The following is a 16565-nucleotide window of genomic DNA, read 5'->3' as shown; positions in this document are numbered from 1 at the left end:
AGAATAATATCTCTAGTAAGAGAGGTTTGTACTGTAAACCTACAGTACACTTGAAAGACAGTGACCTCAAAGCTGATCTATTTTCACACTAAACAAGAGCATGCTCTGTTCGAATCTGGTCTAGAATAGGACTGCAGTGCCCTAAGGGCAAGTTCTGGAAGGCTGTAGCATTAACCTCTCCACTGCAGGTCAGCACCTCACTCTCTCAAATACATAAACACACACACACACACAAAGTCTTTGATGGGCCTGCCAAAGGAACATTACAATTGACGTTTCAGTTAACAAAACCATCTGTTAAACAGTGTGTCTGTGTGTGTGTGTGTGTGTGTGTGTAAACCCCCACCCTCTTTGGAGACTTGAGATCTTTGTAAATTAACAAAGAGGCCTTGCCCCTGACAATCAGGTCCATTTCAAATCACAGAGGCAGATGGATACAGGGGGGGGGGGGGGGGTTGGGGGACGGTGGTCTGAATGTGTGCGTGTGCAAAAACAATGCCTCAGTCTTTTTAACTGGGTGGGTGACTGTGTTTGCAACAGTGTCTCTGTCTTTATACAGTAGTTTTCCCTCAGTCTTGATCCAGAAGTGTAGGGACTCACATACCTTATGTAAAGGCAGCACAGCTCCCTCATTGGCCAGCTTGGAATTAAAGTGGATCAGAATGGCTACCCAAGTGGCGCAGCTGTTATTAAAAAGCCTATTTATCACTGTCAAGCCGTCTTCAGGCCCTATCCCTAGCTCTGCCCTCCAGTGTTGTCACTAGGCCGCACAGGAACAATGGGGCTAACATGTGTGTGCTCAAATGAAAGACAGAGTGAAAATTGAGGCACAGACACACGAGTGTGCGCACACACACACACGAGCGTGCGCACACACACAAGCGTGCGCACACACACACATTCGGCACACACACGTCTTTAATTTTCCACTTGGATAGCTTATTGATTAAGGCCGCAATTACCGTGTAATCTGTAAAAGGTGTATTAAAAGACATTCCCCTTTGTTGGCCAATAAGTAAAACAGTGTTAAAACCCAAATACCATCGCTCAGCCTAGGGGGACACAGGGGAGTGGAGAGGAGGAGAGTGGAGAGTGCCCAGGCTTTTGGGTGGCTCATCATCATTAGCAGACTAAGGGGAGCAGGAGAGCACAAGGCATAATTAGGCCCCTCCCTCCAGAGGGATGGAGAGCGAGGATGGGAATGGGGTAACGTGGTTCGCCTGTGTGACACGGGTCAGTCTTTAACTTTCAACTGGGGCACCTGTCTTTCAAGGTGCCAAGCAATGATAAGAGATGCCTGGAAGGTCTCAGTGGACTCTGAGGCAGTTAATGTAAGAGGGTGGGTGCGGTGTTTTCCTTTCTTTTTTTCCCAATAGTGTTTTATTTCTTCATTTGTATATATATCAACACACAAAACTGGTTAAAGGGCAGAAATGTACATAGTAACATAAATCAGCTAAGAAAGTTTCATCTTTTTGTCCCATGACCCCAGTTTAAGACATCTTAACAGTGCCCCGCAAGAAAGACACACTTCCTGTTTTACCAGCCTGGTAGGAACACCGGTGAAACCCAATGCTAACACAGTATCCAAAAGCGAGAAGGCTAAGTAATAAAGATGGGCGCGCAAAAACAGGGGAGGAAATCGAGCCTGTGGCTATAACAGCATCATTGTAAGCTGATGGGGGGTAAAAGACATCCCCAGATGAAAGTAGATTTTGAACAATGTTGCTGCCCAGGGGGGCTGCTCTTTAATGAGGCAAAACTTTAAGTACTGAATAATAAATAATAAAAATTGACAGTTCATTTAGCTTTCGCCATACCTCATGGAGAAACCCATTACAAGTCATTACTCTTAATGTCTGTTATGTGAACAGTAAGTATAGAAGATGCAAGGGTTTGGGAGGAGGGGAACAAACTAAATATTTTAATGCAGTTGGGCAAGAATTGTTTCAGTTGATTCTTGCTTGATAATTGTGATATTTCTTTATGGTGTTAGGCATCCATTTCAAATTACCTCTAAATAAAGATAATGGTGGAAATCATTACTCTTGTAATAAATCCAGTGTTTACAGTTCAGAAATGTATTCTATATCATTGAAATAAAGTGTTTTCAATACACATTAAATTGTAAGAAGAGTTCAGAATAAACAAATAAAACTATCGTCACTCATGGTTCATAATTTGCTTTAAAGTTCAGTACAAAAAGGACTAAGGGCTCAGAAAACCTTGTCATAATTGAATGTCCCCAAAAACTATTGTTGCACTGTGAGCCACAGTTCCATTCAAATGGTTTTATGTGTTTATGAACTTGCATGGGATCTGACTCTTCCTTCTTGATAAATCCCTTGGCGGAATTGTGTGCTTTGTTATGTAAAATTTGAAAATAATCAAGAAAGAGAAGACAGAAAAACAAATAGCCTGTTTCTAACTTTCATAGTCAGCAAGGTTCTATGCAAAAGTCTGTATACATTTTTTGGTTCTAGAAACCTTCACTTTTGACTAGTAAATCTGTTTAGATTTAGAAAGCAATTGTATAGCTTGATAAAAAGACATAGTAGCTTGGCTTGTAGCATGGGTTAAATCATACAGATGTGTTGTATGAGGTTCAGTGTTATTCATAGCACAACTGATTATTTGTGATATCCCTGAATGCAGTCCCATAATGTATTGTGATAATACTGGATTATGACCAGGGTGACATCAATATCTGGACGGCTGTCAGACTATAAAAAAACATGTTGCTGCATTTTGAGGTTGGTGTAAGTGACCACTATATTATCTTTGATGCAGACGCAAAAAAAAGTACTCACATATGACAGCATGGCTTTGAGTTCTTCGTCAGTCCGCACAGTAATTCTGTCGCCTACCTCATCTTCATCTTAAAACACAAGTGTAAAATGTTAAATCACACTCCCAATTTTGAACATACTGCCATTGATGCAACCATTTAAAAAAATAGGTTAGATCCTAGAAGATTTATGCAAAGCACTTGCAATTATATATAATACACGTGTATGATTCATGTATTATAGAATGGTTACACTTACAGATGGGTATTCAACTTACATTCAAAAGCTGTGACTGTGGCTTCTGGCATAACATCCCTGATAGCTACCTGCAAAAGAGTTGTTAAACAGTTAGATTAACCGTAAAACGTTTGACTAAAGTTGGTAAATGTAGATACTAGCTTGTGTTTGTAAACCTTTATAAAGACACTAGGATTGCTACTCTGCTAGCTCACGCATGATGCAGAGACAGAGCAATGATGTGAGATAACTAGAATGTAGTATGCACTCACCAACAAGTCATTAAAGCTCAAAAGTGAAGGACGATCCACGGAAGAGTCCATGTCCCCGACAGGTGTCTTTATACGGATCACTATTCCCTCGGTGTCCATTGCAGAAAAAATATTCATAACGAGTAATATCATAACAGGCAAATGTACAGTGGCATAATCTGTGTTGTCTTCCTGCTCGGCTAGCTAGTAATAGCCAGCTAGCCTGTTGAACAGTTAAGCTACCATCCTCGAATCTTTTCAGACATTAATTATCTGCCTGGTTTGGCTTGGACAACATGAATCTAGCTAGTTAGCTTGCTTGGTTAAATAGTCCATGTCATTCCCATGATCAAGTGATACTGTAAGCGACTGTACATGACAGGTCAAAGTTTTACGCGAGTTTCAATTTTCAATAAACTACAGACGAGTTAGAAGCTAGCGATAAACGAAAAGAAAGGAAACGCACCGGAAGTTTTTCAAGGACAACCCGGATACTATACTTATAATTTAACGTTACCCGTGGCTAAAACCAAAAATACTCCTGCGATTCATGGATTAAAGCATATCAGTGTGGACTACGATTTGCATAAATAGAAATGCAACTATTAACAAGCGATAAACTAGGTCAGCCGATATTATACAAATATACGTGTGCATTTTCGTAGCAAAGGGCAGCTACAAAAATGACTTGACATTAGACACTGGTGGCAGGTGTGTAATACCATATATTGTAATTGAATTGTATCTAACGGTAGCTTGGGGCAAGTATAAAACATTTGTTTTAGCCTAGCCGTTAGAGCTATCTGATAGCAGAATCCTGTCGTCTTCACCACGCGCGTAATTTGATGACTTCTATCTGGGTTTAACATTGAAACAACATATTGCTTGGTTTCAGGGTTAAACGTAGGCCTATTGATCCGTGGGCAATCTCTTATTTTGTTTATTATACAATCAGGATTTTCAGATCCAAGAGTGCTACTTCCATCCAGGGTCAGGTGACTATTCAGAAACATTTCAAAAGTGGAATGTGATTTTTAATAAAGACATTCATTTGGTGTGCATTGTAAGCTATTATTTCTTTATCAAATGACAACTCGTATATCATCTGTAGTCGATCGTCCTAACATAAGTCCCTTTTAAAAGTGACCTTGGTGCCGAGTAAACTTTATTTGCTGGAACCAAAGAATGTCGCAACAGAAGCCATTGAAAAAGCGAATTTTCATCCATGAAAAGGCGTTTCCCTCAAAAAGGTCACAACAAGATCAGTCCTCGTAGCATTAAATTATTTTGTATTAAATAAGGTTTTACCTTCTCTTGCCCAAGATGAACTCAGCAGTGGTATTTTACCCAAGATTAACTCAGCAGTAAGATTTTAATGAAAGCATGTAATTGCATGCATGAAACTAAAAGCTGTTGATTAGGCTACTTCCTTACATAGTCAGGGAAATCTCATTCTGTATCGAGTTTGTCAAACGGTTCCTGATTGTAGACCCTCACAATACATTAATCCCTGGGCAAAGTGAGTCTTATTTTACAGGACTGTTAGCAGCACTGATACCGTAGCCAGTTAACTTAGGTTATGTGTAATGATAAACAGCCTTTTAGGCTTCTGTCCCCCAGCAGTTTATAGACTTGCTTTAGCACACACACACACAAGCAACGAGATCACTGTACCACACAAGCTTGGGTTTTGTTTCTTAGCATCCCTGTACCTTAAAGTGCCCCGAGCTAAGGCCAGGCCATACCGCTATTGGCAGAACAATCAATGGAAAGTACTTTATTCATAGGTTCAGTAGGTAGCCTTATCTTTCACATGCACTGTAGATATGTCTCTTTTATGGGTTTTTACCATTTGTGCTCCATGAGAATCATTTACAGAGAAAGACAGGTGATTGTTGGGGGTAAATGTGTTAATGTGTAAGGTAATGTGTTCATCCATATAAGTGTTGATTTTTTTCATTCACTGTTTTCACACACAAAAACCTACACTCTCTTTTTCTCTCTCTCACACACTCTCCTCGATCAAGTTAAAGATGGTCTCACCTCAATTGTTCTCACAATTGTTCTCAAAATCTCACACATTTAACCATCATCACACTGACCCAGTCTGAAACTGACCATCCATTAGAAGTAGGAAAAGGGGCTCATTGATTTCAATGTAACACTTCAAATTATTACTTTTCCTAATGGTTGGAGAGAGGTGAAAGGGGAAACCAAAGCCGACCTATCAGCCATCCTGATTAATGCCTCCACCAGCAGAGAAAGAATCTATGTGGCAGTTTGTCAAACACCCTCTTCTAGGATTTGGAAGTACTGTATAGGACCTTTTGCTTCAGGGGGAGCAAAGATGAAACCAAGTCAGCAATCCACATTATCAGAAATCAAACTCCTGACTTGGCTAGGAGGAGAAAGCAAAGAGGGGAAGCCAGTATTTGCTGTCTGGTAATTAAAAACCATTTTATCAGTCCTCCTCTCTCTGGTCCCTTTTCCCTCTCTATTGATGAGCTGCTTAGCAGACAGTGATCTCAATTTGACTAAACGTATGAGGTGTACTTATTTAACTTTATGCATGAACAAGGCAAACAAGTAAACACGACAGCATTGGCAACAGGATGCTCAATTTAGGATTGATTAATTGCGATGGAGATACACAAAGGGTGATTGACTGCACAGCTTTCTCCCGTCTTCAATTTAATCTATAAACCATGAAACATGCTTAAATGTTATTTCTGTGTTTTTTTTCCCAGAAATACTATGTTGAGGTGCTATGAACATTAAGGCATTTTTGTTCTCACTGCAACATTTCGTTGAAGGCCTTTCTATCCCAAACCACGTACCAGTAACATATTACTGTAAAATATTCTGCAATTCATCACTGCATATACAAGAACAACTCTTCTCAATCACTTTTCTTGGCCCAGCATCTCACCTAGAAATTCTGGGCTTCTGCATTCTCGTGATGTCCTTTCAGGGATATCCATTCTTTCATTCTTCATTTATGTCCAAAAAGTGTATGAGAACAGTCCAGTTGAAATAGAGTTTGTCTGTTTGGCCTTGAAGCCCATTCTTGTTTATTGATGCTGCCAAAGTCTTTGTTTGGATCGATACCATCCCTCTCTCTGCAGACCTACAGAAAAAGCCCCAAATTGAGGTCAGCATACTAGGGGGTTTACAGCATTTTAGCTGGAATTAATAATCTGTCCTACCGTGTATCAATTTCATGTTGTATGATGTACATTAGCATGTACATTTTGATCAAAAACACAGAATAATAGTCAGTTATAGAGTTTATGAGAGAATTATGCTGTCTCCAACTTGCAAAGAAATGGTGCTAGGGTTTCTTCAAACCTCAGTATAGCACAGTGCTGTTGTTTTTGTTTCAACACCATCCTGTTTTTCTTTCCAGATCCATCCCAGAGATCCGCCTGACTATGTGCTGGATGCCTCAGTACACCAGCACTGTTTCTAATAAAGAGGAAATATCGTGACAGTCTTGACCCACACATAACAGCCAAACGAGAATTGACAGATTGTGTCTTCCCATAGGGGTTACTGTTGAACCTTGACTTTGGTATACTTAAGGCTGAGCCTAACCATAAATAAAATGAATGTTGGCCTACCATTATTATTATATAATATAAGGAAACATAATTTACTATCTATAACATTGGTTTTCTAAAATGAGGACAAAGTGCCAGTAACATATATGTCTTTTGATTTGTCTATAAATGTATAATTTAAGTATTTGGATGCCATTTTATCGGTCTGACATTACATATAATTAATTTGTCAAGTGCCTTTCCACATGAATGTACAAATACTAGCAGCAGATAATAAGGACCAGAAGTGATACGTTTTCAGTCTGAGGAGGTACGTCTGTAGACCTCCATGTTGTCTGGATTTAGTTTAAGTGGTGGGAGGAACCCTTGAAAAGACCAAGACCAAGCCAAGTGTTGTGTTCTAGCTGGAAAAGAGAAGGGATCCCAGCACAGACACCTGTGGTGGGGGTGGGGGGGGGGGCAGGGGGGCACAACATTGAAACAGACTCTTTCCAGTAGAGCTGGAAGGGCCTCCAAGTCAGGTGGGACCTGAAACAGGAGAGAGGGGCTCCAGCGCTACCCATCTTCAGCAGCCTGATTCACTATAAATACAAATGCTAAAAATATTACTGCATTACTAAACAGATTCTTTAATGAATCCCTTTACTGATGACATATAATGACTCCCATCACTAGTGTACCACACAAATCATCATGGAGATGACTCACAGCCACAGCTACTGTACTTTAAATGTGGGCACGATGCTGAACAGTTCAGTACTTAATACAAACCAAAATGTATGCATGAAAAAAAATTGTGGTAGAAAAAGATCCACACAGGCCCAGACAGTAGTCAATTTTAGCACATATCGATTGCAGCAGTCTCTCCTTTTAATACAGTGAGAGAAACAAAGATGGAGGCATTAATAATGTGTGTGTGTGAGGGAATGAGAGAGGAAGGGGTTTGTATCTTTGTGCGTGTCTGTGTGGTGTGCACATAACGTGTGTGTGTGTGTGAGGGGGGAGGGGGGGGGGGGGTAGGCAGACTCCAGAGGGCCATTTACCCAGTCTCTAAGAATCAAATCCACATCGCCTCATTGTCAACCATAACAAAGGCCAGTGAAATACAGGTTGTGTGTTCTTACATGGCCCAACACAGCCCTCCAGTTTTTCATTAAAAGTCCCAATCTTGCAACTGAGGTTTTGTTACACCGCAATATGCCAACAGAGTACAAGGGCAAACATAGGCTATTTGCGACTTGCTCCCAAGCTTCTAATACATCCCACAGATAAAAAAAAAAATTGCACCCTCTGCAACAGGTTTAAATGCTAATGGCTGTTGGGAGGCAGATAGATGAGGACACGAGTCTGTCTGCGGTCATGCTGCTGGAGTCTTTACCGTCAGAGCTCAGTGTTGACCTTGTATTTGGTTGCTTTTAATGCTCTGTGGTGTTTAAAGGCCCCATCTTCTGAGGATGGAACAAGGAAACAAATGAATGAATTAATTAATGCCATTAGAGTATATAATTACATAGGGTGAGGCAAGTTAACAGTATTGTAGTCCTGCTTAGGACTTACAATGATACATTTTATACGTAATTTAGTTTTGATATATTATTACATTATCAGTTCACACACTTCAGATCTTTGAAGTTATCCAAGTTGATTCTGCAATGGTCAGCTATGCGCTTCTCAATTATTTTCAGTTAGCTCTAACCTCTCAGTCAGTTCCAACAAGGTATAAAAACACTCCTTTTTATACTCTACCTGAAAAAATCCCTTTACCCAAGGGCAATGTGTTTTGTAAACATGTTGTCGGCTAAATTAATAAATATAAATTTATAAATGTAACTGTCATTAACATCATAACAACTGAATGTAGATGCATTAACAAGCATATGGCCATGTCTAAATGTATATATTAGCAATGTAGAATTTAATAGTAGCATAAAAGCTTTTTTATGTGTAGGCCATTCATTGATCATTCAACACATTTGGTCCATGTTATACTACCCTCTAGTGGTGGGATGTGTAAGATAAACACATCATTTCATCAGCTCCGTAGAATTAAATTTATATCCGAACCCTGCATATCTGGAGTTGCTTCTGATGTCACAATGTGTGTTTCTGAATAATTGACCATTACACAAAAATGTGTAAAGTCTTAAACCATAGTGTCATTATCATAAACAATCAAATGATTTTCTAACTGAGCAAAGAACTGAACAAGTTGAAAACATTCATTTCAATTTAATTGTGGTGAACCACATTTCACTTTGTGAGTAAAGACCATATGATGAGATTGTTTAATAAATACCTGGACTGAATTTCATCTGACTTAATTCAGATGGATTTAGATTCCAACACTTAATGTAGGCTACCAAGTAAATTGAGTTAATTGTACATGCATGTGCATGTGTATGTGTCTCTACCACACTCCTTATTTTACAGTAATAATAACCTTATAGGGTTATTAAGGAAATGCCTTAATAACCCTAACTGTCAATAGTTTTTTTCTCAAATGCCGTTCAGTTTGACTATACAACCATCTTCTCACCTACATCCTCTAACTGGATCCTAAGTGTGACTGCTTTAAGGGGAACTATGTTCATGTGTGTGTCTTAGAGGAGAAGTTTTCAACCACATCCCATTATATTAAAAGTATCAAACTGCTTTTGCATCTGTTCAATAATTAAAGAGACCCTGCAGTGGGATTTTTTCTTCTTCTGTCTATTAACAATATTTACTGAATGTAATTACAAGAGTATATATGCATGTTATTCTCAATCTTAAATTAACAAACAATGATTTAATCAACTTATATAAAAAATAAATGCTGAAACATTTTTACTCTGCTCAACTTATTTGCTAATTTGATATTGTAAAATAATTTGGCCAGCTTGTTTTTCTGCTTGTGTTTAAGGAACGTTCTTGTGTGTGTGAGAAAAAGGGAGATTGACACTACACATACAAGTATGTCTGAAAGCTAGTGTGAATGTTCGGGAGTACTCTGGCTAGATAGTGAGTTTGAAAGGTAATTATCAGTGTGTCTGAAAACCATGACTACATCCTCTTGGGTGAAACCTACACACCAACACACAGATAGTGCAGAAACATACTTTTTCATCAAACATCCACATCAAAACACTTATAGTCCTCACTTACACAGAGACACACAATCCCCACACACATAACCTTGTTATCCACCGAGTCGACGAATCATACGCAACCCAATCTATGTGCCAATCAATCAGATGCTAACTGGCAATCCCTTGGATCAATACAGCCCTTGTTCTTGGATGTGCAATGGCTCAATGGCACAATAGCCATGCCACTTACAGTAATTATGTTGTTAATTGCTGTGTTAAGCTTTCTTAGACTCTCTCCACTGACGGTAAGTTAGGGTGGCTAGACATCCAACCATTAGCAGCTTGCTGAATTTAATCACAAATGTAACAGATTGCCATGGCTGTTCTACGGCTCTACGGAAACTGTTACTTTTGTGTCGCTAGCTTTTTATTGGCGTAGCTGGTAGTGGTCGCACTTGGAATGTCAGAAGTGGCGGGTTCGATTCCAGCTACAGGCGGACATCAGCTAAGTGTATCTCTGGCGGGGGCGTGGCCACATTTGTTACAGGATCAATGTGAATTAAATGCACTGTAAACAGGCTTGTCGCGGTTTGTAAGTGTAAGGTATGCAACAAAACACGACTTACTGGCTTCATCTAGGCCAGAGACCTTAAGTACTCTGAGCACTCCTCCAGTCTAGCCCTCTCACTTTCTGCCTAGGAAACCAGATGGCAAAATAGACATTCTGGACCTCTCTCTCTACAACCTCAAAGAAGCCGGCAACAGTTCAAGCGTTTACGACAGTAAGTAACTGCACTGATATAACAAAAATTACAGTGCCCACCACACATACAAAACACCCCCCCCCCCACTCTAGTCTTAACTGTGTCACAACATGAATTAGAGGGGGAGATAATAGCTAGGAGCTATTAGCTAGGAGCTATTGCCATGGCCTCACAGGCAGCGAGATGAGTGCCAAGTAAAAACAAAGAGGTGAAAACAACATGCTGGCGCTACGGCAAAGATTACCTCATAATTAGACAACACAAAGCTCTCCCCCTTTCTAGAAGCAAAATACGGTAATTATGGGCATGACAGAAAATCAAAGGATACTTTGTAAGCAAGAGAAAAAATTTACATTTTAGGCCCTGAAGCTGTATGTCCTGATTAGAAACATATTAAATCAATGCATCGCTTAAATACGCTCATATCTGAAGGGGCCTGTAATTGCGAGGGCAAAACTGGGTCTCGAGCAGGATGCAACATTACACCTCGTTGTAGTATTATGTAGCAAATATACCACCTCTTATAATTATGCGTTGCAGTTAGAGAAGGATTTTTTTTCAAAGGCGCATTTAGCATAATGATTATATTATGGTTCTATCAGATAACAGCACAGATACAAGCATGTCCAAGATTTATTGTTGAGGGACAGATCTTCAAGTGTCCCTTGTGGTTACATGTCCCACATCAATAACATTTGCTGTCCTTTCCCTGGCAATTGTACAGTCTGACATCTGGTTGGGTGGGATGGTATTTCTTTAGACAAACTCAACATGTAGCATGCACAGTATTGTATAAGACTCCAATAGCAATGTATTCTTTGTTTATACAAAATGTTTACATAATAACATTATTATTTGTGTTGAGATTAAACTTTATTATCATTTTGCATAGTGAGCCTACCAGTACATAGCTAATGAAATGTTGGGCAGTAAACAGCTATACTGTACTGTATAAGTACAGATTAAATAGTACATGCAAAACAGTGTAGTGAAATTAACTATAGGTGCTAGGATGTGCAAGAGTCTGAAGGTGTTATCCTGAGTCATAGCTGTGAGGTGGGGTGAAGTGGAAGGTTAGAGAATGTTTGAGTCCAAGGCTCTGCCGGTGGACAGCTAAGGGAAAGCAGCTGTTCCTGGGCCTACTGCAGCAGAGGCTAACATCATGACTAATTTCATGTATTCATCCTACTTGTTTGAGTACCAGGCAAAACAGTCATCAAGGCTGAATGACAACTCCATAATCATTCTGACCAAGATTGTTGATGAAAAAGGCCCAAAGTAGCCTGTCACTCCTATCTAAGTGTATGTTTAACATAAGCGTCCTTTCTAGCCACCTGGGTCATAGCCCTTGCAGTTTCTGCTCCTGTTTAAATTGATGAAAGCTGTTCGTGGTTAAACAAACCAATCCCCTTACATCTTTACCATGCCTAGAATGGCCTACTAGGGAATACAACTAATTACTTCACATCTGTATTTATTTGATCCTCGTGGAATTGTGCCTTCTGTCAGAAGCACAGAGCTATTCCAGCTTCGGCTAACAGTGATCCATCTAACTGACACTCCTGGCACAGATTCTTATAGGCCTGAAGCGTCACAAAAATCTATATGGGAAACGCACGAAAGAAGAATAAGTTCTTCCCCTCAGCGAAAACACCATGCATGAAACCCACTGGCATATTCAAAACAGGAATATGCTGAAGTTTGCTGAATCAGAGCTATAGGGTGGATACAAGCTGTTCATGTAGGCCTAACAGTTTGAGGAATGAGCTAACTGCCTTTCCGACAGTTGAACTGTTTAATTTAATCCTTGAAGGATTGCTGTCAAGAACTAATGTTGCCTCACAAGACCAGACCAGATTTTAGTGGCCTACTCTCTGCCCTCTTGTCAATGCATTAGAAGACGCACTGAGCTATAGGCATCGTCCATATAAATAATTATTTGTCATGGATTAAGCCATAATAAAGGATTGAATTAACAACTTGTGTTTTCCTAACCTCAAGGCATAAAGGTGATGCACTGTTGTTTGAAAAGCATAGCTTACATGTAGGCTAATTATCGCATGTAGGCTAATTAGGCCTACAGCAAATTAACATAAAGGCTTTAATTATTTGCACAAAACTCGGAAAATCGGAGCCCAACTTCTTAATTATTGTTGTTCACACAGCATTTCCCCTGCTCAGTTGCCCTAAGTGCAAATAAAGTCTTCCATCTGTTTGTAATTACATCTAAAGAATTTCAGTAAATTAGCTAATCATTTTGACTGCACATTTGATTAAAGCCGGTGCAGCAGTTTAGTTTATTTTCCCTAATAGGCTTTTAGGATTTTCATCAAAAAACGGACACAACTGTGACAGTACATTTTCAGTGGCCCTCACAAATATGGGGAGGAAATCGTTGTGCATAAAGTCAAATTCAAATTCTTTGGGATTTCCCTTCAACGTAGGGAAAATGCATTAAATCGCACCAGCCATGCGCTCTAAAAGCAAGTCTGCGTAATGACTTCTATTAGCCTAATCTGGCGTTTGAAGCGAGATACTCTTTTATTCTTGCATTATCACTCTCATAATGTTGAGAAATCAGGGCCTAATTTCCCTGCCGCATCCAATTTGAAGAAGACAAGCAGGCCAACCCCCCGCTCGATAAAATGAGTTGCGATACATCGGGTAATGGCGATTGCTTATGGTCCTCGCGGCAATCAAGAGAACTAATGACGGGAGGACGATAGCGTTACTGCTGGACTCAATGAGTTTCCAGTCGGTTGCCAGATGTTGGGAATCAAGAAGTGCATTGATCAGTGACAAAATGCCCCCAAAATAATCTAATTTGCACTGTGATGGAAAAATAGGGCTTGATAATACCTTTCTCTCTTCAGCTTTTTGAGGGGCAATGCATAAATTATATTCATTAAATCAATTTTATACTTAGAAACATCTACCCTCAATTAATTCAATTAGCCTGCAACATGATGCTACTGGCAAGGGGTAGATTAGAGAGTGTAATTAACAGCGTATGCATGTTTTTTTTTTAAGGAACACACATACACTCACCCACAAACACACACACAGTGAGCACTAATTAAAAAGCTTGCTGAGAATCTATGGAATGCTTCAAACCTGACATTTTTGACAGCTTTTCAGACTGAGAACTGGGACATATTGCTCTCTAGTGAAACATTCTATTTTCCAGTTCAAACTTATATAAACCTAAGTACACAGCTTTTTGTGTATCAGAAAAAAACACAATATATCCTCAGCCTATAGTTCCTTGCACTCAATTGGCTGGTAACCTATAACATCTTTATGAATTACTATCATACATCATAAATAGCAAGTGGGTTAAACCATGTCTGCAGTGGTATATTGTATGCATGTGTGTATATAAGTAAGCATGGATGCATGACTGTGAATTGTGTGTGTGTGTGAGAGTGTGGTCTGTAAGCATGAATATGCACACGCCGGTATATATGTACGTGTGGATGTGTGTGTGTGTGCGACAGCTGGCAAGCTGATTTCACCTTTACCCTTCAGAGGTAATTTTCCAGCTGCTGCTGCCAATTAGCCCCAAGGCATGTACATCTGAGCATGAGCACGAGCCAGATGATTTTCAAACACACACAAACATAGGATGCCACCAGTGTACATACTCCAAGCCCATGTGACAGTTGCACACTTACATTAGCTTTGAAATATCAGGTATAGGTACTAGGCCCTATACCTTACTTTACCTTTTTACCGTTTATGGTTAGTCTTTATGTAGGTGCACCCGACACTGTGCCTCCCTCTTGAAATGAGAAGACCAGTCTTCATATGTTTGGCTTGTTTTGTTATATTTTTAAGTCTACTAATCCCAGTGGGTAGACACTATTTGTGAGTAGACACTATCCTTCCTAACAGGAGAAAACAAACACAAGAACTCCCCTATGCTCTTGGTGTCATTCAAGTTTCCAACTGTTCCAACAAAAAAAACATGTTTGTTAACGATTTTACTTGGTTAATACTATATATGAGTATTCAACATAGCTCTGACCTCTTTATTAACATAAATATATCAACACGTTCAATCACATTCGCTGTGACTCCAATTCCCCGTCCCCCGCAAGTCTATAGGCCTGCACACAAACCAAACTAAAACCCTCAAAGAAGACAAAAAAAGCTCCCAGGAAAGCTCAGAAACTGTGGGAGAAGCAATTCAGTGGGATCCTCTTCTCCAGAGATGGTCAGTGACACAGGTAGGTGCACTCCATAGTCTGAACACAATCACGCAGGAGTGGAGATAAAGAAAATGTGCAAATGGATGGTGAAACCCAGATATATAGAGTTCCAAATAAGCAAAGCATCTTCAGCTCTCTGCATTGGCGCCTGTCAGTTTAGGCTGGGAGTTAGGATACAGTGGGACAGTTGGTGCAGCAGAGGGTGTGTGGTGGGGGTACCAGAGGTTTGCATTAAAGAGGTAACAGGGGTTTAGGAGGATAAACTGCATGGCATCTATACTGGGGCCACACTAGTTCAATTGAAGGGGACTGATGATATAGAAAAGGAGTGGGGTCATGTGATCAGAGATACGGCTGGAAAGCACGGGATTAGCACAACACCACAGTATGGCCAGGTAGATGGACTGGAGTTGTGATGTCCATGTTGGTGATACAACCCAAACCAAGACAACATGCCACCACATCCACTGATAGCAACCACAAAGCTGGTGGCAGGACCTCACACGCTAAACACAAAAGAAGCAATTAACCTCGGCATCACCTGATAATCATGAATTGATCATCTGCTGTATGATGAGATGGCTCATCGCTCTCCTCTGTTCCGTATGCTTTTTTGGACAGAATAGCACAACATCTGGTGGTGAGAGATAGGGCCTGGCTCAACATGAGGGAAGAACAAGTGCCTGAAAGCTTCATTATGTCCCAGCTGTTGGCTTTTCTGTCCCATTCTGATTTTTTCTGCAACGACAAATTAACTGCCAAGAGACCTTCGAAATGAGTTCATGTGAATTTTTGCATCTAATGCATTGGCGAGTTGCACAAGCAGAATAGTAATAAGATATAATAGCCGGCAAAGCCGTTGCAATCATTTGTTATGAGAACAATTGAAGTTGAAAAAAGGCAGATTACCTATATTTATGATATTTTAATAGATTATATGGATGTAGGGTGCTCACAGCAGTCATGGATCAGAGTTTGAATCAGAGCACCCTTTCTATAACCAAGAGATTCATTTTCATATCTAATAAATGCCAAACTAACATAAGGACAGATGTTAGCTTAACCCAACTTTTGTTTCCAACCCTATAGCCTATATGTCAGCATTACAGCATGTCAGGTCGAAATAACATGTCGTTAAAAGGTCAAGGTATGAACCTGCTACTTTATGTTTTTCTTGAACCCACCGCTATCAGAAACAATACTGCACACGCTCTCAGGTTGGCCGGCTTGTTGAAGTCAGATGTTATTAGTTTCAGGTCAGTGACTGGGATTTTTTCCACATCCCCAACACCTTTTCACAGAGGATATGGTCAAACATTAATCAGAGCACTGACAGCCAGTAAATATGATACATTTGCTCTATTTTTTTCCAAGCTTTTTGTTTTTTTTACCTTTAAGTGGCCATGTTCTTTCGGTCATTAGTTAGTTAAAAGTTTAATGTTAGACCCTACACAGAGAGAGATTCACTGTTCACACTGGGTTAGTATCCTAATGCTGTTGGTTCTCTTTTTCTTGAAAACTCAAAGTCAGTGTCAAACTGACAATAACACCAAAAATGGGTTCTGGTTTGATCTCAACCATGTTCTATTTTAAATAAGGACAATGTGAGTCCACGTTTAAGTGATATTAAAGAGAAAGCCCTACAATTGTAAAAGTGTGACGGCGTCATTGCTGGCATAGGGGAG

The 16565-nt window shown here is 39.9% G+C and overlaps 1 protein-coding gene across 3 annotated transcripts in view; it reads right to left on the bottom strand.

Annotated features, from left to right (window-relative positions):
• The window catches only part of map2k5 (mitogen-activated protein kinase kinase 5), a 40609-nt gene extending 36881 nt beyond the window's left edge, over positions 1-3728 (bottom strand). For all 3 annotated transcript variants that reach the window (XM_084682106.1, XM_084682107.1, XM_084682108.1), the window contains exons 1-3: positions 3299-3728; positions 3067-3115; positions 2811-2878 (exon numbers count right to left, since the gene is read on the bottom strand). In XM_084682106.1, the coding sequence (XP_084538232.1) occupies positions 2811-2878; positions 3067-3115; positions 3299-3430 (249 nt within the window). In that variant the 5' untranslated portion in view covers positions 3431-3728. The remainder of the gene's footprint in view (positions 1-2810; positions 2879-3066; positions 3116-3298) is intronic.
• Between the last annotated feature and the right edge of the window lie 12837 nt (positions 3729-16565).

The sequence above is a fragment of the Hypomesus nipponensis genome, chromosome 19 (assembly GCF_054491055.1).
Source record: "Hypomesus nipponensis isolate SF chromosome 19, ASM5449105v1, whole genome shotgun sequence".
Classification (NCBI taxonomy): Eukaryota; Metazoa; Chordata; class Actinopteri; order Osmeriformes; family Osmeridae; genus Hypomesus; species Hypomesus nipponensis.
Note: the sequence above shows the minus strand (reverse complement) of the source record. Positions and strands in the feature narration are given on the sequence as shown.